Source organism: Trachypithecus francoisi, unplaced genomic scaffold (assembly GCF_009764315.1).
Source record: "Trachypithecus francoisi isolate TF-2019V2 unplaced genomic scaffold, Tfra_2.0 Lachesis_group12, whole genome shotgun sequence".
Lineage (NCBI taxonomy): Eukaryota > Metazoa > Chordata > Mammalia > Primates > Cercopithecidae > Trachypithecus > Trachypithecus francoisi.
In genome coordinates this window covers 12438118-12460383 of record NW_022681457.1, presented here as the reverse complement: position 1 = coordinate 12460383, position 22266 = coordinate 12438118, and the positions used below count along the sequence as shown (strand labels likewise).

Below are 22266 nucleotides of genomic sequence, written 5' to 3'. Positions count from 1 at the left end.
GCTTTTTTTTTTTTTTTTTTTTTTTTTTTAGCTTGAGTCTTGCTCTGTCGCCCAGGCTAGAGTGCAGTGGCATGATCTCGGCTCACTGCAACCTCCGCCTCTGGGGTTCAAGTGATCCTCTTGCCTCAGCCTCCTCAGTAGCTGGGATTACATGCGGGCACCACCACGCCCGGTTAATTTTTGTATTTTTAGTAGAGATGGGATTTCATCATGTTGGCTAGGCTGGTCTTGAACTTCTGACCTCAGTTGATCTGCCCACCTTGGCCTCCCAAAGTGCTGGGATTATAGGTGTGAGCCACTGCACCCGGCGACAATTTTTTAAAACTTTAAATTAAAATTTTTTTTTTTGTAGAGATGGGGTCTCACTATGTTGCCCAGGCTGATCTCAAACTCCCAGGCTCAACCAATCCTCCCATCCAGCTGGGATTATAGGTTCGAACCACTGTGCCCAGCCCTGTTTTTTTTTATTTCAATAGTTTTTGGGGTATAGGACGTTTTTAGTGACATGGATGAGTTTTTTTTGTAGTGAATTCTGAGATTTTCACGCACCCATCACCTGAGCAGTGTACTGTGTACTCAGTATGATGCCTTTTAATAATATAACTTATTAATGTTGGAAATTCTAAGCAATTTCATTGATAAATAGTCCTGCCTCCTCACCACTTTGCCCTCCAAAAACTTTTGTAGGTATAAATTTGAAATAACTGCCTGTATTCAGAGGCAGTTATTTAAATAGTCAAATAACTGCTCCTACCTACTATCGTTATGTTTTTTGCTTGTTTATGAAAAATCCCCAGACACTGAAAAGGGAGAGAACGGACATTTCAAGGTGTTAAACGTGCTGCGTGTCAGTGAAATCTATGTCACTGTTAAGTTTTCAGTGTTTCTATTTGCCTCACTTTTAGGAGTGATCAGAAAAGATTAAGATCTTTTTTTGCTGTTGTTTATCTGTTTTTCCATTCATTTCTCACAGTGTCTGCTTTATCATTTTGCCATTATCTGGCGGCAAAGCCATGTATAACTGGTAGATATTCCTTAAGGATTTCACCTTTTATCATTATGTTGTACTTAAAAAACACGAAACTCATGCATTTTTTCTTCCTACACTTGATCTTAGCCAAAAGACAGAGAAGTGACTGAAGTCTGTTTTTTCCGATAATCATATTGTGACTTCTACTTTTTTCTGTGCATTTTTACAGTGTTAGCTGATAATTTTAATATTAACTTAATTTATATTATTTTGTGTGGTTCTATTATATACCACAATACTGTTTCTATTATACCACAATACTGGTTCTATTATATACCACAATACTGGTTCTATTATATACCACAATACTGGTTCTATTATATACCACAATGCTGTTTCATGGTTCTTTTCTATTTTCCCTCAGATCTGCCTTCCCAAGACTTTACTGACTGGTAAAGAACAGGAAATGAACAATTCCCAGGTGAGTTTTTCAAACAAATCTAAATGCTCATAATGAACAAACATATGACCCATGTTCCTGTTGCTCAGAATTAACCTCCGCTAACCTTTTGGCATATTTTCCTCCTTCCTTCCATACTTTTATTAAAAGGTAACACACACTCTACTTTCTCCTTTCCTATCAAAGCTAAAACATTTTTTTTTTTTTTTTTTTGAGACGGAGTCTTGCTCTGCCACCCAGGCTGGAGTGCAGTGGCCGGATCTCAGCTCACTGCAAGCTCCGCCTCCCGGGTTTATGCCATTCTCCTGCCTCAGCCTCCCGAGTAGCTGGGACTACAGGCGCCCGCCTCGTCGCCCGGCTAGTTTTTTGTATTTTTAAGTAGAGACAGGGTTTCACCGTATTAGCCAGGAGGGTCTCGATCTCCTGACCTCGTGATCCGCCCGTCTCGGCCTCCCAAAGTGCTGGGATTACAGGCTTGAGCCACCGCGCCCGGCCTAAAACATTTTAAGTAAAGCTCAAGGCCTGGCACGGTTGCTCACACCTGTAATCCAGCATTTTGGGAGGCCGAGGCAGGTGAATCGCTTGAGTTCAGGAGTTTGAAACCAACCTGGGCAACATGGTGAGATCCCATCTCTACAAAAACTTAGCTGGGTGTGGTGGCATACACCTGTAGGCTCAGCTACACTGGAGGACAAGGTGGGAAAATCCCTTGAACCTGGGAGGTCGAGGCTGCAGTGGGCCATGATCGTGCCACTGCACTCCAGCCTGGGAGACAGAGCGAGACCCTGTCTCAAAAAAAAAAAAAAAAAAATATTGGTTACAGAAACACCAGGGGTTTGGTCTAGGTCTTGCTACTGGCTGCACAGAAAGGTAATGACTGAGACAATAGGTATTGCCAAGGAAGAAGCTTTAATCAGCTGCCCTAGCTCAAGAAATGGGAGCTCAGGCTCAAATCCTTCTCCCAGACTCACTAAAACTAGGGGTTTATACAGCACGAAAGAAATGTAACAATGTGGCCAGGCGCGGTGGCTCAAGCCTGTAATCCCAGCACTTTGGGAGGCTGAGGCAGGCAGATCACGAGGTCAGGAAATTGAGACCATCCTGGCTAACACGATGAAACCCCGTCTCTACTAGCCACCACATCTGGCTAGTTTTTGTATTTTTAGTAGAGATGGGGTTTCATCATGTTGGTCAGGCTGGTCTTGAACTCTTGACCTCGGGTGATCTGCCTGACTTGGCCTCCCAAAATGCTGGGATTACAGGCGTGAGCCACTGTGCCCAACCTATATTAAAATAATAATTTCTAATAGAGGCAGAATGTTTTAAAGAAAAATAGAAAAAAAAATAAAAATAAAATTTTCTTTTCTTTTTTTTTTTTTTTTGAGATGGAGTTTCGCTCTTGTCGCCCAGGCTGGAGTGCAGTGGTGTGATCTTGGCTCACTGCAACCTCCCTCTCCTGTGTCAAGCAATTCTTCTGCGTCGGTCTCCTGAGTAGCTGGGATTACAGGTGCACCCCACCACGCCTGGCTAATTTTTTTGTATTTTTAGTAGAGACGGGGTTTCTTCATGTTGGCCAGGCTAGTTCAAACTCCTGACCTCAGGTGATCACTCTCCTCAGCTTCCCAAAGTGTAAGGATTACAGGTGTGAGCCACCACACCTGGCCAAAATAAAATTTTCTTTGAGATGGGGGTTTTACTGTGTTGCCCAGATAGCCTCAAACTCTTCGTCTCAAGCAATCCTCCTGCCTTGGCCTTCCAAAATGCTGGGATGACAGGTGTGATCATATGACACCATACTCAGCCTCTGGCTTACTCTAAGGAAAAGATGACAACGTGGATTAACGAATGGTGGAGAAGATGGAAACTAATGGCTGGATTTGAGATTCAGGAAGTAAAATTGGTGGGACTAGAGGGTAGGGAACCCTTGCTTATATTAATTGATAATATCTTCCCTTTGATTCCTAAAGTTATAAATTTGTCTTTTCAAAAAAATCCTCCCTCCCTCCCTCCCTCCCTTCCTTCCTTCCTTCTCTCCCTCCCTCCCTTCCTTCCTCTCTCTCTCTCTTTTTTTTTGAGGTCTTGATACGTAGCCCAGGCTTGTCTTGAACTCCTGGCCTTAAGCAATCCTCCCAGTGTCCCAAAGTGGCAGTGTCGTGAGTAGGTCTAAGGTTTATGGCTCATTGGCAAGATCCTCTGGGCACAATTTATTTTCGTCCAGAGTAGAGCGAATTATGGACATGATGAAAGCTTGGTTCAGCAGAAATAAGTTTCTGTATCCCCTGCCGCAGGATTCCGTGGCATTTTTTTTTTTTTTTTTTTTTTTGAGACGGAGTCTTGCTCTGTCGCCGGGGCTGGAGTGCAGTGGCGGATCTCAGCTCACTGCAAGCTCCGCCTCCCGGGTTCATGCCATTCTCCTGCCTCAGCCTCCCAAGTAGCTGGGACTACAGACGCCCGCCACCTCGCCCGGCTAGTTTTTTGTATTTTTTAGTAGAGACGGGGTTTCACAGTGTTCGCCAGGATGGTCTCGATCTCCTGACCTCGTGATCCGCCCGTCTCGGCCTCCCAAAGTGCTGGGATTACAGGCTTGAGCCACCGCGCCCGGCCTCCGTGGCATTTTTATACCGATTGGGAATCTGTTGTTACAGGGAAGAGTGACCTTCGAGGATGTCACTGTGAACTTCACCAAGGGGGAGTGGCAGCGGCTGAATCCCGAACAGAGAAACTTGTACAGGGACGTGATGCTGGAGAATTACAGCAACCTTGTCTCTGTGGGTAAGGACGGCTTCCCGGGCAGGGGAACTCAAAACCTAAGGTGTGAAACACACAGACACCCCGTGGCTGGCCGAATAGGGTTGGCACAGAGGTGCTCCTCACTTTGCATATATTTTTGTAGAGCTGGGACTAGGGTGGGGCAAGTGAAATGTACCAAGTCCTGCATTTAAGGAGCCCCCATCCTCAGGGTCATGCAAGTGCCCGGAGAATGAGTGAGGGTCTCTGTAAGTTTTGTGGGCTGGATGCCCCACCCATCACCCTACCCCTGGTCTTGATTTTTGGAAAAGCTTTATCCTCCAAGAAGAAAAATCATTTCCTTTCTTCCTTCCCCTCCCTCCCTCCCTCCCTCCCTCCCTCCCTCCCTCCCTCCCTCCTTCCTTCCTTCCTTCCTTCCTTCCTTCCTTCCTTCCTTTTACCTTCCCTCCTTCCATCCCTCTCTCCCTTCCTCTCTCTTTCTCTCCTTTCTCCCAATACGGTCTGGCTCTGTCACCGAGGCTGGAGTACAGTGGTGCAATCATAGCTCACTGGTAATTTTTATTTTATTTTATTTTTGGAGACAGAGTCTCGCCCTGTCGCCCAGGCTGGAGTGCAGTGGTGTGATCTCTGCTCACTGCAACCTCTGCCTCCCAGGTTCAAGTGATTTTCCTGCCTTAGCCTCCCGAATAGCTAGGATTACAGGCGCACACCACCATGCCTGACTAATTTTTGTATATTTTGCACAGACGGGGTGTCTCCATGTTGGTCAGGCTAGTATCAAACTCCTGACCTCAGATGACCTGCCTGCCTCAGCCTCCCGAAGTTCTGGGATTACAGGCATGAGCCACGGTGCCTGGCGTCACTGCAACATTGACTTGGGGGACCTGGGCTCAAGCCATCCTCTCACCCCAGCCTCCTGAATAGCTGAGACCACAGACGTGCACCACCACACGTGGCTTTGGTTTTGTAGAGACTGGTTCTTGCTATCTGCATGTAACATGTAACATGTTGGTCTCCAATTTGTGGGCTTAAGCAATTCTCCTGTCTCCGCCTCCCAAAGTGCTGGGATTACAGGCATGAGCCACCATGCCCAGCCCAGAAAAAGCATTCTTTGTTTAGTTTGACTGCTCATGTGCATTCCCTCAAACTGTCCATCCACACAACTCCCTGCAACCAATGGCACCTACCTGCACACTGACATACAAATGCTTACACTCACAAATATTCACACATGTATACGCAAGCACTCATATACACTCACACACTCGCACAAACAACTCACACATCCACAAACACCAAGGTATCTTCCATCACAGGACGAGAGGAAACCACCAAACCCGACGTGATCTTGAGGTTGGAGCAAGGAAAGGAGCCATGGTTGGTGGAAGAGGAAGTGCTGAGAAATGGCCGTCCAGGTAGGTGACCAGGAGAGCACTGTGTGTCAGTGTTGCATAGAAGCCGATCTGGTGCTTCTAAATGATGAAGTCATTTGGCAGCAAGCAGAGCCGGCTGTGACTTCCTGCGAGTGCTGGAAGAAATCTCCAGATATTTTTATCTCCACTCAGAAATGTTCTTTACATTCTTCTCTGAGTTTTCCTTTGCAGGCAAACTTTCTTTTTTTTTTTTTTCTTCTTGAGACCGAGTCTCACTCTGTCGCCCAGGCTGGAGTGCAGTGGTGTGGTCTCAGGTGACTGCAACCTCCACCTCCCGGGTTCAAACGATTCTCCTGCCTCAGCCTCCTGAGTAGCTGGGATTACAGGCGTGTGCCACCACGCCTGGCTAATTTTTTGTATTTTTAGTAGAGACGGGGTTTAGCCATGTTGGTCAGGCTGGTCTCGAACTCTTGACCTCAGGCGATCCACTCTCCTTGGCCTCCCAAAGTGCTGGGATTACAGGTGTGAGTCACCACGTCTGGCCTGACAAACTCTCTTAATCTCCCTCTCTATGGTATCCCTGGGCTCTCACCTGGTCCCCGTGCACTAGGTCTACGTTGCTCAGTCCTTTACAGATAGACACGTGATAGCTTCATGTAACATTAGTTCACCTAGAACTCTAACAGAGCTGACATTAACTTTGGTTTCTCATAGACATTAGGTTTGAAGCCAGAATGATCACCACAATAGATTGTTTATGGCATTTTATTCCAAGCATGTGAGTGGAACGTTTTACACGCGACATTTTTTTTTTGTATTCCATTTTAGAAAAAAACGGGGACGTTGGAGGACAGATTTGGAAGCCCCAGGATGTGAAAGAGAGTCTCGCAAGAGAAGTCCCACCAATCAATAAGGAAATGCTGACTACGCAGAAAGCCGTAGAACGTACCGGATCTAAGAAAATACTTCGACTGGGCATAGATAATGTTTCTTCCAGACTCAGATTACTCGAATGTGACCCGTTTGAAAGGCATTTGAGCCACAATTTACATTGGAAAAGCTATGTACAAAATGATTCTCACAACGATAATGGATACAGAAAATTAGTTGGTGAGAATCCATCCAAATTTGTAGGAAACCAGCTTAAATGTGATGCCTGCAGAAAGTCATTCGGTTCAGAGTCGCGCCTTCAGAGTCATCTGAGGCGGCATGCTGGTCAGAAATCCTTTGAATGTCGTCGCTGTGGAAGAGCATTTGGGGAGAAGTGGAAGCTTGATAAACATCAGAAAACGCATGCAGAGGCCAGGCCCTATAAATGTGAGAAATGTGGAAACGCCTTCAAGCAGAAGTCAAATCTCCTTCAACATCAGAGAGTGCATACTAAAGAGAAACCCTATCAATGTAAGACATGTGGAAAAGCCTTTTCTTGGAAATCATCCTGCATTAATCATGAGAAAATTCATAATGCCGAGAAATCCTATCAGTGTCATGAATGTGAGAAATCCTTCAGGCAGAACTCAACCCTCCTTCAACATAAAAAAGTTCACACTGGACAAAAACCCTTTCAGTGTCCGGACTGTGGAAGGGCTTTCATTTACAAGTCAGATCTTGTGAAACACCAGAGAACACACACGGGAGAGAAACCCTATAAATGTAGCGTATGTGAGAAGGCCTTTTCCCAGAAATCCAATGTCATCGATCATGAGAAAATTCACACTGGGAAGAGAGCTTACGAGTGTGATCTATGTGGAAATACCTTCATCCAGAAGAAAAACCTCATTCAACATAAAAAAATCCATACTGGGGAAAAGCCCTATGAGTGTAATAGATGTGGAAAAGCCTTCCTTCAGAAGTCAAACCTTCACACCCATCAGAAGACTCACAGCGGAGAGAGGACCTACAGATGTAGTGAATGTGGAAAAACCTTCAACCGGAAATTAAACCTTAGTTTGCATAAAAAAACCCATACTGGACAAAAACCTTATGAATGTTCCGAATGTGGTAAAGCCTTCGCTGACAAGTCATACCTTGTAAGGCACCAGAAAAGAATTCACTCCAGATAGGAGCCCCATGCACTTAAAAACACATGGGAAAATATGGTCGCCTGGAATTGTCACCCCAGAATTCATGTTGAAATGGCCTGTAATTTGGAGGCTGTTTTTGAAGGTAGCGAGGCTTTATTATGCACAGTGTCCTTTGAACACCGATTTGGCATACTCACTCAGCAAATATGTATGAAGCATAAATATTTACTCGATGCCTTTTGTGCACCAGGGACTCTTAAACACTGCAGATATAGCAATAAACCAAATGTGCTAAAAAGCCCTTATGGAGTTTTTTTTCCAGTGAATAGTGACCAGCGGTATCCATATCTTTAAAAACGTTTAAAAGACTGTACTTTTGGCCAGGCCTGGTGGCTCAAATGCCCGTAATCCCAGTACTTTGGGAGGCCGAGGTGGGCGAATCACCTGAGGTCAGGAGTTCAACACCAGCATGACCAACATGGTGAAACCCCGTTTCTACTAAAAATACAAAAATAGCTGGGCATGGTTGTGGGCACCTGTAATCCCAGCTACTCGGGAGGCTGAGATAGAATTGCTTGAACCTGGGAGGCGGAGGTTGCAGTGAGCTGAGACCTGGGCAACCGCGCCTGGCCTACATTTATTTTTTCATAGTACGTTCCTTCTTTTCCTCTTAAATGCTACAAATAATGTATTTTTTAAAAACCTCATACGTGTGTTTCTGATTGCTCTTCTCTTCTTTCCCACACCTACTCTGCCTAATTTTGCCCTGTTCATTATATATCACCAGGCTCTTCTTATCTCTGTACACACAAAACCCTCTCAACTTCCATTTATCTACTCACATGGCCATTTTTAAAAATCACTCTTTACTCCTTGCTGAATTCAGTGTAACATCACCCACTGATACTGGGTACATCATAGGCTCTTTAAGGCTTGGCCACTGGGAAATGGACATTTATGGGGATGGGTTTATCATCTTATTCATATTAATAACATGAGCAACATCTTACAGTGCTTTTGAATTCACAAAAATCACATGGATATTTAATATACCGCATTTTTCATATAACCCTGATGTTATGACCTGAAATTATTGGAAAATGGTAAATACAGTTGATTGCTGTATAGCAAATTTTACTAGTAACCAGTCGCAAACACACGTGGAACCCAGCCAATGGTATATGTATTGGTTAGGTTATTATTTTCATAACTTTACAAAGGAAAACTATTTGCCCCCTGCTTTCTTTTTGTGTCCTGACTGAAAATCATGGAGTGCTTTGACCACTCTCACCAGCCAAGCTGCAGGTTTTTCCCAGAAGGCTTGAATCCAAACCAGAGCCTGAAACAATCCCAGGCACTGATAGAGGTATTTAGGTTTAGGTTGCTGCCCAAAACACTGAAAGAAACTGGTCCCCGCCCTCGACCAAATTCCTTATAAACTTATGTAAACCCCATACCCTGACCCTCTCACTGCAGTGGACACACCAAGGTAGACCATCCTCCACCTTTTTTTTTAGACAGGATCTTTGTCACCCAGGCTGGAGTGCGATCATAGTTCACTGCAGCCTTGAACTCCCGGACTCAAGTGATCCTCCCACCTCAGCCTCCTGAGTAGCTGAGACACGCCTGGCAAATTTATTTATTTATTTTGAAATGGAGTTTCGCTTTTGTTGCCCCGGCTGGAGTGCAGTGGCGTGATCTCGGCTCACTGCAACCTCCATCTCCTGGGTTCCAGTGATTCTCCTGCCTCAGCCTCCCGAGTAGCTGGGACTACAGGCGCCCGCCACCATGCCCAGCTCATTTTCTATTTTTAGTAGAGATGGGGTTTCACCATGTTGGTTAGGCTGGTCTCGAACTCCTGACCTCCGGTGATCCGCCTGCCTTGGCCTCCCAAAGTGCTGGGATTACAGGTGTGAGCCACTGTGCCTGGCTGCTAAATTGCTTTTTGTAGAGACAGGGTCTTGATATATTGCCTAGGCTGACTTTGAACTTGTCTGCTCAAGCAGTCCTTCCACCTTGGCCTCCCAAAGTGCTGGGATGACAGGCATGAGTGATAGTGCCCAGCCAGTTGGCCATGCTGTTTCTCTCTCTGTCCCCCTGAGGATATGCTGCAGCACTCTCTAAGTTCCCCCTCGTCAATGCTCCGGACAGATCCCTCTGGTGTTTAGTGCTTCTTTCTTTGGAACCGCAACTGGCCTGATCTCAGAATGGTTTTGGGCACTCTCTTGTTGGAATGTCCCTGCTGCCACTTTTGGAGTGACTCTTATCTAGTCTTAGGTTCAGTGGGACAAAATAAAGGAATGCAAAAAATTCAATGAAAATCATTTATTTAACATAAACAATCCATATCAACAGTAGCAAAATACACCAAGATACTCCACACATTACCAGTGTTCTTCCAACTCTCATGAGCACTAGCATCTCCATCCGATTGCTGGCTCACACCCCGTTTCTGCGTCAGTTGGTCTGGAGGGGGACCCAAGAATGTGCTTTTCTAACCAGTCCCTAGCTGCTGTTGTTGCCGGTGGGAGAACATTTTGAAAACCATTGTGTCAACACATGAAGAGCACCATTCTAGTCTTGTAGGGAAAATATGCATATGCACCTGAGTTCTGGGATCTAGGTGTCTGAAGCAGTTAAAATAGATATACCCCAAAATAAGTGTTTTTCATTGAGCTTTCAACCTGAGATACTTGTTCCTTCATTCTGAGTGAAGTACAGGATTCTTCTTGCAAGGATGAAGTGAGGCCGAGTGAGTTTGCCAAGCAGGTCTGTACAAAGAGTCGTCTTCTTATTCCTCCTGCGGGATCACTCCTGCCTGTGTGCTAAGTAGCCGAGAGTTCTCTGCCTTTCTTAACAGCTCCTCAAAAATTCCATTGTGCATGTAGAAGAAGATATACCCAGAGTGAAGCCTCGCCTCCTGCATTTTGGTCTCTGAGATTTCTGATACACATAGATCGTTGTATGTGAACCAGGCCTGCTTCTGAAAGTCATACACATCGCTGATGTAATGACCTGAGTTTGGGGAGCTCCCAATATGGCTGACAACACTGATGAGTCTGTAGGCCTGAAGAGGATCCCCCATCTTCACATTTCTTGTCAGTTCCTTGGCTTCACCTCCTGTGTTGTCTGTATCTAAAATGTTTTTGTTTCCTGGGTTATCAGAACCCAATGCCCCGAGGTGGTTCAGGTCAGCCTGCTGAAGTCTTAATTCTGTAGACTGATTGGGGGTCTCCTCTGAATGTTCCTGGGCATCCAGTTTCCTAACACCTGGAGGTGGTGCGTGCTGAAGAAATTCCTCTATGATGCTCTGCTCAAAACACTGCTGGAGCTGTTCAGTCATTCCTTGAGATCCTTCTGGAATCCTGTTTTCTTTACACTCATAAAAGTCATTGGTAGACTCCATGACACTGTCAGAATCGAACTCTACGAATGTATTGGTTTTCTCATACTTCTGAAGTTCTGGATGTTGAGGCACTTCTTGAAGATGAACCTCAACAAGCCTTGTGTCTGGGCTGCTGATCGGCTTCCCTCCATCTTCACAGATCACAGGAAGAGAAATGTCTTCCTGGTCCATCGGTGAGTCAGCCACTGGAAGCTCCTGTTCACTGATTGCCCTGTCTCTAAAGTGGACCAATTCTGACTCTAGTGCAGAGCCATTTTCCAGGTCTCTCTGATGCTGCTCTTGGCTTGCTTCTCCACAGTCTCTCTGGGATCTTTGTAGGTCGGCATTCTTCTCTGGTTCAACAGGTACAACCAGGGAATCACTGGATTCTGAGGTCAGCTTCATTGATGGTGTCAATGGGCTGGTGATCTCAGAAATCATCTCCTGGGAGACTTCCAGGACTTCACATTTCCCAACAGGTGCATGACTGCTCAAGGGAAGAGGTGGTTTGGTGCTTTCATTGCAATAAGAAGATAAGCTTAAATATTTGGGAATATACACTTGCTCGTTATTCTTCACCAGCAACCAAGCATTGTTGAAGCTATAGCGTTTCAGATGAACGATAAGGACCCTGGAGAGCCTACTAAATGTATGTCTTGCAACACAACTCTTGTGCTTACACATCTCACAGTTATATTCAAGCTCTTCTTCTCTAAAGAAAAGATCTAGAGAATTCTGAACAGACAAAGGAAGTGGTTTTGTTTCTTGGTGCAGGTTGATGGAGAGATAATTGTTAGGTTCTACCTTGAGAACCGCATGACCGCAGGCTTTACAGATAATGGAGAGCTGCAACTCAAACTCAAAATTAGCAACAACAGGACAAACAAACACTTTGGTGGCAGCACTACCAACATGCATTTGTGGAGATGAATTTTCATCCCCGCATTTTTTCCCAGTATTCAAAATGGCATTTAAGTGTTCCATGTCTTCTTTCAGCTGGTCTAAACACTGACCTAAAAACTCATGTGCATCATTCTGCATGTTGCCAGAAAATATTTCTGCAACTGCTGAAATGACTTTTTTAACATTCCCAAGTAATTCTCTCTTGATCTCTGTACTACAGAAATCTTTCAAAGCAAGCAGCTGGGTCAAGGTCATAATAACAGCCTCAAAGGGAACATATTCCCATGGGACATCTTGAGTGAGTAAGTCATCAGCAAAAGACGGAATTGCAAATAGCGATTGTAAAATTGCATTCATGTAACAGGTGTTTCCCAAATTGGGGAACCCTTGCTGCAGTTGCTCTGAATGAGAGTCAAGAGGCACTTGGGCTTCGTTGCATTTTGGGTCATCCTGGCTGTGCTCTGGTTCTAATGGAAATGTCAAACCATTTTTGGTATCAAGAGTCTGGGTTGCAAGAACAGTCTCATCTAGGTTAGGATGTCCATTAGAGTTGGTCTTGAATGAAGGCCCGAGTTTCAAATCGCTAGCTTTTTCTAAATCCTCTAAACTTGATGGGTTCTTCCTATTGCTTTGTATATATTTCAAGGAATCTGTCATATATTTCTTGTTTGCTACAGGGTTATGTTCCTTCAGAATGTCCTCGTTCATCTGTAGATCAGATGCTAGTGGGTTTTTCTCCTTCCCACCTTGATTTTCTAATAACCCTTTTTTCACATGTGTTGGTGATTTTGACATAAACAAAGGCATTTTCTGATAACTTGGCTTGTTACAAATGCTGTAAAATGAAGTTTTGTCAATTTCCTTCAGCACATTCCTGCTTTCAAACACACTCCAATCATCATCAGGTTTCATGGGTTGCTGAAATTTGTTTTGATGGATTATGTCCAGGAACATATTCAACTGTTTAGCATCTCTGTAGGATAGTTTGTCAATAAACAAGAACACATTGTTTTTCAAAGTTAAACGCAGGTGACTTTGTCTTTTTTTACAATGTCTAAGGACCACACTTCTAATGTTATTACTCAGCTGAAAAATTCTTATAAATTTTCCAGATTTGAAAGTGACCACCAGTTTAATTTCCTTTTGTCTTTGCACTGTTTCAATGAGAGCTTCTTTCAACTTAGTCATCCCAGTCCTCTGGCTCCAAATCTGGATGAATCCACGTACCTTTAGAGATATCATCCTTTCTTTATGTAACCTAAAGAAGAAAAGCACACATGCATTTTAATCAAAAATATATTAACAGTTCTATTTTATGAAAAACATCATTCACATATAATAATGATTTATTTTTCATCTTCTTATGCTCTAAGTAAAACACTCTTTTGGGGAACTGCTCATATTCTGAAGCTATGCCAGTTCTGTAGAAGACATAGACTGAGGGCACACACTCTTTCAAGGGAGCTGTTAGACGAGAAAGAAGATACAAATGGCCAACAGAGATATGAACAGGTGTTCAACATCACTGCTCATCAAGAAAACACAAATTTGGTTGGACATGGTGGCTCATGTCTGTAATCCTAGCACTCTGGGAGGCCAAGGTGGAAGGATCACTTGAGCCCAGAAGTTCAAAACCAGCATGGCAACATAGGGAGACCTCATCGCTACATAAAATTTTTTAAATTTAAAAAAGGGGAGGGGCCAAGATGGCCAAATAGGAATAGCTCCCAGCAAGACCAATGCAGAAGGTAGGTGAATTCTGCATTTCCAACTGAGGTACCCAGTTCATCTCATTGGGACTGGTTAGGCAGTGGGTGCAACCCACAGAGGGTGAGCAGAAGCAGGGTGGGGCATTGCCTTACCTGGGAAGTGCAAGGAGCCAGGGACCTCCCTCCCCCGGCCAAGGGAAGCTGTGAGGAACTGTGCTACTTGGCCCGGATACTACGCTTTTCCCACAGTTTTTGCAATCTGCAGAGCAGGAGATTCCCTTGTGTGCCTACACCACCAGGGCCCTCGGTTTCAAGCACAAAACTGGCCAGTTGTTTGGGCAGACACTGAGCTAGCTGCAGGAATTTTTTTTTTTTTTTTTGTACCCCAGTGGTGCCTGAAACCCCAGTGAGACAGAACCATTCACTCCCCTGGAAAGGGGGCTGAAGCCAGGGGTCCAAGTGGTCTCACTCAGTAGGTCCCACTCCCACGGAGCCCAGCAAGCTAAGAACCCCTGGCTTGAAATTCTCACTGCCAGTGCAGCAGTCTGAAGTTGACCTGGAATGATGGAGCTTGGTTGGGGGAAGGGCATCCATGATTACTGAGGCTTTAGTAGACACTTTTCCCTGGACAGTACTAAGGAGGGTGAGAGGTTTGGACTGGGCAAAATTCACCACAGCGTGGCAAAGCAGCTGTGGCCAGACTGCTTCTCTAGATTCCTACTCACTGGGCAGGGCATCTCTGAAGGAAGGGTAACAGTCCCAGTCAGGGGCTTACAGATAAAATCCCCATCTCCCTGGGATAGAGCAGCTGGGGGAAGGGGTGGCTGTGGGCACACAGCTTCAGCAGATTTAATCTTTCCTGCCTGCTGGCTCTGAAGAGAGCAGCTGATCCTGATAAGAGGGATTTCCCAGCACAATAGCTCTGCTAAGGGACAGGCTGCCTCCTCAAGGGGTCCCCGATGCCTGTGCCTCCTAACTGGGAAAGAACTCCCAACAGGGGTTGACAGACACCTCACACAGGAGAGCTCTGGCTGGCATCAGGCTGGTGCCCCTCTGGGACAAAGCTTCCAGAGGAAGGAACAGGCAGCAATCTTTGCTCTTCTGCAGCCTCCACTGGTGATACCCAAGTGAACAGGGTCTGGAGTGGACCTCCAGCAAACTGCAGCAGACCTGCAGAAGAGGGGCCTGACTGTTAGAAGAAAAACTAACAAACAGAAAGCAACAACATCAACGTGAACAAAAAAGACCCCCACACAATAACCCCATCCAAAGGTCGTAAGCCCTCAAAGATCAAAGGTAGATAAATCCATGAAGATGAGGAAAAACCAGCACAAAAACGCTGAAAAATCCAAAAAACAGAATGTCTCTTCTCCAAGTGATTGCAGTTCCTCTCCAAGGAGGGCACAAAACTGGACGGAGAATGAGATTGACGAATTGATGGAAGTAGGCTTCAGAAGGTGGGTAATAACAAACTCCTCCGAGCTAAGGGAGCATGTTCTTACCCAGTGCAAGGAAGGTAAGAACCTTGATAAAATGCTACAGGAATTGTTAATTAGAATAACCAGTTTAGAGAGGAACATAAATGACCTGATGGAGCTGAAAAACACAGCAAGAGAACTTCGTGAAGCATATACAAGTATCAATAGCCAAATCGATCAAGTGGAAGAAAGGATATCAGAGACTGAAGATCAACTTAATAAAATAAAGCATGAAGACAAGATTAGAGAAAAAAGAATGAAAAGGAATGAACAAAGGCTCCAAGAAATATGGGACTACGTGAAAAGACCAAACCTACGATTGATTGGTGTACCTGAAAGTGACAGGGAGAATGGAACCAAGTTGGAAAGCACACTTCAGGATATTATCCAGGAGAACTTCCCCAACATAGCAAGACAGGCCAATGTTCAAATTCAGCAAATACAGAGAATATCACAAAGATACTCCTTGAGAAGAGCAACCACAAGACACATAATCATCAGATTCTCCAAGGTTGAAACAAAGGAAAAAACTGTTAAGGGCAGCCAGAGAGAAAGGTCAGGTTACCTACAAAGGGAAGCCCATCAGATTAATAGTGGATTGCTGCAGAAACCCTACAAGCCAGAAGAGAGTGGGGGCCAATATTCAACATTCTTAAAGAATTTTCAACCCTGAATTTCATATCCAGCCAAACTAAGCTTCATAAGCAAAGAAGAAATAAAATCCTCTACAGACAAGCAAATGCTGAGGGATTTTGTCACCACCAGGCCTGCCTTACAAGAGCTCCCGGAGGAAGCACTAAATATGGAAAGGAAAAGCCGGTACCAGCCACTGCAAAAACACACCAAAATATAAAGACCAATGGCACAGAAGAAACTGCATCAACTAATGTGCAAAATAACCAGCTAGCATCACGACGACAGGATCAAATTCACACATAACAATCTTAACCTTAAATGTAAATGGGCTAAATGCCTCCAATTAAAAGATACACACTGGCAAATTGGATAAAGAGTCAGGACTCATTGGTGTGCTATATTCAGGAGACCTATCTCATGTGCAAAGACACACATAGGCTCAAAATAAAGGGATGGAGGAATATTTGCCAAGCAAATGGAAAGAAAAAAAAAAAGAGGAGGGGCTGCAATCCTTGTCTCTGATAAAACAGACTTTAAACCAACAAAGATAAAAAAGATAGGGGGCATTACATAATGGTAAAGGGATCAATGCAACAAGAAGAGCTAACTATCCTAAATCTATATGCACCCAATACAGGAGTATCCAGATTCATACAGCAAGTTCTCAGGGACCTACAAAGAGGCTTAGACTCTCACACAATAATAGTGGGAGACTTTAACATCCCACTGTCAATATTAGACAGATCAATGAGACAGAAAATTAGCCAGGATACTCAGGACTTAAATTCAGCTCTGGACCAAGCGGACCTAATAGACATCTACATAATTCTCCACCCCAAATCAACAGAATATACATTCTTCTCAGCACCACATAGCACTTATTCTAAAATCGACCACATAATTGGAAGTAAAACACCCCTCAGCAAATGCAAAAGAACGGAAGTCATAACAGACAAGCTCTAGGCCGGGCGCGGTGGCTCACGCCTGTAATCCCAGCACTTTGGGAGGCCGAGGCTGGGGGATCACGAGGTCAGGAGATCAAGACCATCTTGGCCAACATGGTGAAACCCCGTCTCTACTAAAAAATACCAAAAAATGAGCTGGGCGTGGTGGCAGGCGCCTGTAGTCCTAGCTACTCAGGAGGCTGAGGCAGGAGAATGGCGTGAACCCGGGAGGTGGAGCTTGCAGTGAGCAGAGATCGCGCCACTGCACTCCAGCCTGGGGGACAGAGTGAGACTCCGTCTTAAAAAAAAAAAAATTAAAAATTAATTAATTAAAAAAAAAAGCTCTCAGACCACAGTGCAATCAAATTAGAACTCAGGATTAAGAAACTCACTAACCCGCACAACTACATGGAAATGCACAACCTGACCCTGAATAACTACTGGGTAAATAACGAAATTAAGGCAAAAATAACGAAGTTCTGTCTGGAAGTGGTGGCTCATACCTGTAATCCCAGCACTTTGGGAGGCTGAGGCAGGTGGATCACTTGAGGTCAGGAGTTCAAGACTAGCCTGGCCAATATGGTGAAACCCCGTCTCCACTAAAAACACAAAAATTAGCCAGGTGTGGTGGTGCATGCCTGTAATCCCAGCTACTCTGGAGCCTGAGGCAGGAGGATCGCTTGAACCTGGGGGGCGGGGCTTGTAGTGAGCTATGATTGTGCTACTGCACTCCTGCCTGAGTGACAGAGTGAAATTCTGTCTCAAAAAAAAAAAAAAAAAAAAGGAAAAATAAAAATAAAAATAAAGAAATAAAGAAATTCTTTGAAACCAATGAGAACAAAAGGACAATATACCAGAATCTCTGGGACACAGCTAAAGCAGTGTTCAGAGGGACATTTATAGCACTAAATGCCCACATCAGAAAGCTGGAAAGATCTGAAATCAACACCCTAACATCCCAATTAAAAGTACTAGGGAAGCAAGAGCAAACAAATTCAAAAGCTAGCAGAAGACAAGAAATAACTAAGATCAGAGCAGAACTAAAGGAGATGGAGACACGAAAACTCTTCAAAAAAATCAATGAATCCAGGAGCTGGATTTTTGAAAAGATTAACAAAATAGACGGTTAGCCAGCCTAATAAAGAAGAAAAGAGAGAAGAATCAAATAGACAATAAAAAATGATAAAGGGGATATCACCACTGATGCCAGAGAAATACAAACTACCATCAGAGAATACTACAAACACCTCTGTGCAAATAAACTAGAAAATCTAGAAGAAATGGATAAATCCCTGGACACATGTACCCTCCCAAGACTAAATCACGAAGAAGCCGAATCCCTGAACAGACCAATAACAAGTTCTGAAATTGAGGCAGTAATTAATAGCCTAACAACCAAAAAAAGCCCAGGACCAGATGGATCCACAGCCGAATTCTACCAGAGGTACAAAGAGGAGCTGGTACCATTCCTTCTGAAACTATTCCAAACAACAGAAATATAGGGACTCCTCCCTAACTCATTTTATGAGGCCAGGATCATCCTGATACCAAAATCTGACAGAGACACAACAAAAGAAGACAATTTCAGGCCAATATCCCTGATAAACATCAATGCAAAAATCCTCAATAAAATAATGGCAAACAGAATCCAGCAGCACATCAAAAAGCTTATCCACCATGATCAAGTCGGCTTCATCCCTGGGATGCAAGGCTGGTTCAACATAAGCAAATAAATAAATGTAATCCAGCATATAAACAGAACTAATGACACAAACCATATGATTATCTCAATAGATGCAGAAAAGGCCTTCGATAAAATTCAACATCGCTTCATACTAAAAACTCTCAATAAACTGGGAATTGATGGAACATATCCCAAAATAATAAGAGCTATTTATGACAAACCCATAGCCAATACCATATTGAATGGGCAAAAACTGGAAGAATTCCCTTTGAAAACCTGCACAAGGGTGGGCACAGTGGCTCACACCTGTAATCCCAGCACTTTGGGAGGCTGAGGTGGGCGGATCACCTGAGGTCAGGAGTTCGAGACCAGCCTGGCCAACGTGGTGAAACCGCATCTCTTCTAAAAAATACAAAAAGTTAGCCAGGCGTGGTGGCAGGTGCCTGTAGTATCAACTACTTGAGGCTGAGGCAGGAGAATTGCTTGAACCCCAGAGGCGGAGGTTGCAGTGAGCTGAGTTCACGCCACTGCACTCCAGCCTGGGCAACAAGAGCGGAAACTCCGTATCAAAAAAGAAAAATGAAAATTAAAACCATACCTGATGAGTTATCATTCGCTGTCATATTTGGACTGGAGTGGATTGCAGAAGTTGGAAAATATGAGGGAAAACTGGAATACTATTAGGAAGAATTGATGGAGCAGAGAGTAAATGCTGGATATGCAACCAGTAGTGTCAACACAGGGAGCACAGGCCGGGTGTGGTGGCTCTTGCCTGTAATCCCATCACTTTGGAAGGTCGAGGCAGACAGATCACCTGAAGTCAGGAGTTTGAGACCAGCCTGGCCAACATGGTGAAACCTGGTCTCTACTAAAAATACAAAAATTAGCCGGGCATGGTGGCGGGTGCCTATAGTGCCAGCTACTCGGGAGGCTGAGGCAGGAGAATTGCTTGAACCCTGGAGGTGGAGGTTGCAGTGAGCCAAGATCTCACCACTGCACTCCAGCCGGGGCAACAGAGTGAGACTCTGTCTCAAGAAAACACAAAAAACAAAAAACAAAAAAAACAGGGAGTAAGGAAAGGGAGTAAGATGGCGAGTTGTTGTGCTAGCTAATTAGCAAAACTGAGGCGGGGAGAGAGACAGAGAAAGGGAAGTATGAAGAGTGAAAAAAAAAATGGAGGGAAAGACATCTCAAAACACAAACAGAGATTTCAGAAAAAAGAAAAAATATCTCTTTTTTTTTTTTTTTTTGAGGCGGAGTCTCGCTCTGTCGCCCGGACTGGAGTGCAGTGGCCGGATCTCAGCTCACTGCAAGCTCCGCCTCCCGGGTTTACGCCATTCTCCTGCCTCAGCCTCCCGAGTAGCTGGACTACAGGCGCCCGCCACCTCGCCCGGCTAGTTTTTGTATTTTTAGTAGAGACGGGGTTTCACCGTGTTAGCCAGGATGGTCTCGATCTCCTGACCTCGTGATCCGCCGTCTCGGCCTCCCAAAGTGCTGGGATTACAGGCTTGAGCCACCGCGCCCGGCCAAAATATCTCTCTTAATTTGCTCCCTCCCCTTACTCATTTGCCTATTTCTCTCCAGGCAATCAGGAATGCCTACTTCCTTCCAACATTCCAATTTCAGGAAGAGCAGTGAAATCCCAATGAAACCAACAGAAAAAATTGCCCTTTGCCTACTCACAGTTGTTTCCGAAGAAACTTGAGTCAATTTACAGAAGTTTAAGCTTTGGAGAGCTGTCCATGGTCACACTGCAGGCAGAGCTCTGACTGCCACAGCTGTTACTAGAAAGAAATAAAAAGGTCAGAGTCCTGAAACTGAGCTTTATTTAAAAAGTCTGCACATAGTCCCAACCATCTTTCGTGTTAATTTATTGCATTACATCTTAGAAACTGGGAAAATCAACCTTCCTCCAAAATCCTTTACATTAATTCAATCTGGGAGAAAACCTGGTGTGTTAATGGGATTATCTCTAGATGCATTCCTAAAAGCACCCCTCCCCAATTACACAGATTAGATTAGTGTATCAACCAACCTCACATTCATTGGTTTTCTTGGAACTCTGCCACAACCGGACTTTCTAACAACATTTGTTGCCTGATAAACCGTATACTTTATGGGTCTCTAACTTAAAGACTAGTTCTGACTTTGCTCACCTAGAACTTTAAGCATCTTTATTTTTTCCTTGTTACAAAGAGGCACTACAGAGAGGATGCACAGAGATCACACACTGTACATTCCAACTGCCAGGATTCCAAGCCTGGCTTCATCGCTTACTGCTTTTATAACACGAAAGCTGAAACTCAACCCTCTTGAGTCTTAGTTTCACATAAGTGAAAATGGGGCAGCAATAATAACAGTGACTTCTTAGGATAAGCCATTGGGCTAAAATGGCTCAAAATCATGTCTGCACATAAGTAATTACCATAATTGTCAACATCATATTCCTATTGCTAATTCTAAGAATATATTAAACTACAGGGATGCCTCATATGGAGAAAATTAAGGCTCCATCATGGGAGGAAAGGGAGTTTAGTGACATTTATTACAGGTTTATTGTTTGTTGTACTACATCAGTCTGTATGATTTACATGCTTTAATACAATTTAATTCTGCAAGTGACCATATGATATTCAATTTTATTACATTTAACATAGTAAGAAAACTGAGGTCCACATACATTATTAATACATTAAGGGACTTTTCGGAGTCAATTCAGCTAAAGAAACAGGGATGTGCAATCAGAAATGGCTGCAGTTGATGGGTGTCCACATTTCTTCAATGTAGGGCATGAACTATACTATGCCAAACCCAGCAAACCATGTGGGAAGCAGAAAATCTTCCATTATTATAATTAATGTGTCCTCCATTTCCCGAGAGATCCTAACATAATATCTAGAGTGTGAAGAAAAGTCCCTCTATTTCATCCTGTGGCTGCTGATAAATTAGTGCCTCTTTGGGGAAACTTCACCCTCACTGGACCTTAAATTTAATGAAAGGAGGAATCACAAAAATTACAGTGATATCTAATTTTAACTCAGCTTTTCCCTGAGCTGAGTTCAAAAGACAGATAGTCTTCATCATTTTCATTTTGAATGCATGCTCTTTTCTGAAGATGCCAGTATCCAATGCCACAGAAAACAGAAAACTATCCCTCAAAATAAAAACCCAGAATCAGGATTTTCTAATTTACAATTCAGCCTCATAAAGGGTAGGAGATGAAATTCCCCTCATCACAATATCTGACAATATCTTTAGGGCATTAAGTTTAGAAAAACCCTCCTTCCAACACACACACACACACACACACACACACACACACACACACACAAACACACACATCCCATCACCCAAACAAGCAAACCTTGAATGAAACTTACAGTTCGGAGAGCTGTTCTGGGTGAGAGTGGACGATAATTTTTTCAGAAATGAGATCCTGCTATGTTGCCCAGGGTGGTCCCAAACTCCTGACCTCAAGAGATCCTCCAGCCTCAGCCTTCCAAAGTGCCTGGATTAGACTCCATAGTGCCTGGATGAGAATGGATGAAAGTTGAGTCTGACAGGGATTATGACATTCCGACCTTTTATTCCCAGGTGGCTCCACCCATATCACAGGTTTTTCCAGGACATACGTTTCTTGATTAACTTACTAGCTAGCCTTTTCTAGACAAATGTTTTAAACTTTATTTATTTCAATTTGTAAGTTAAAACTTTTATTTAGAAATCATTGCAAATATACATAAGAATTGCAAGATTAGTAGAAATAACTCATATTCCCTTCACCCAAATTTACCAAGTGTGTATATTTTGCCACCTCTGTCTGCTTTCTCTCTCCCTCTTTTGATGTTTTGTCTGTCTGTCTATCTATCTATCTATCTATCTATCTATCTATCTATCTATCTATTTTTTAATAAAGACGAGGTCTCACTATGTTGCCCAGGTCTGGAACTCC

General features: G+C 44.0%; 2 protein-coding genes across 2 annotated transcripts; one reads left to right on the top strand and one right to left on the bottom strand.

Moving 5' to 3' along the window:
* Positions 1 to 1436: 1436 nt before the first annotated feature.
* ZIM3 (zinc finger imprinted 3) lies at positions 1437 to 7614 on the top strand. Its single transcript, XM_033229288.1, has 4 exons — positions 1437 to 1451; positions 4076 to 4202; positions 5495 to 5593; positions 6380 to 7614. The coding sequence occupies exons 1-4, from the start codon at positions 1437 to 1439 to the stop codon at positions 7612 to 7614; spliced, it is 1476 nt and encodes a 491-aa protein (XP_033085179.1).
* A 1967-nt stretch (positions 7615 to 9581) lies between these two features.
* On the bottom strand, positions 9582 to 21843 carry USP29 (ubiquitin specific peptidase 29). Its single transcript, XM_033224596.1, has 3 exons — positions 21695 to 21843; positions 19998 to 20098; positions 9582 to 13121 (listed from the first exon to the last, which is right to left on the bottom strand). Exon 3 carries the CDS (start codon positions 13103 to 13105, stop codon positions 10367 to 10369), a length of 2739 nt encoding a protein of 912 aa, XP_033080487.1. The 5' UTR covers positions 13106 to 13121; positions 19998 to 20098; positions 21695 to 21843; the 3' UTR covers positions 9582 to 10366.
* Between the last annotated feature and the right edge of the window lie 423 nt (positions 21844 to 22266).

Bases quoted from the DNA above. Each gene is read 5' to 3' on its own strand.
- USP29 (XM_033224596.1), bottom strand. From the start codon at position 13,105: ATGATATCTCTAAAGGTACGTGGATTCATCCAGATTTGGAGCCAGAGG.
- ZIM3 (XM_033229288.1), top strand. The intron at 4,203-5,494 runs GTAAGGACGGCT...CTTCCATCACAG, and splicing joins CAGCAACCTTGTCTCTGTGG to GACGAGAGGAAACCACCAAA. The intron at 5,594-6,379 runs GTAGGTGACCAG...ATTCCATTTTAG, and splicing joins GCTGAGAAATGGCCGTCCAG to AAAAAAACGGGGACGTTGGA.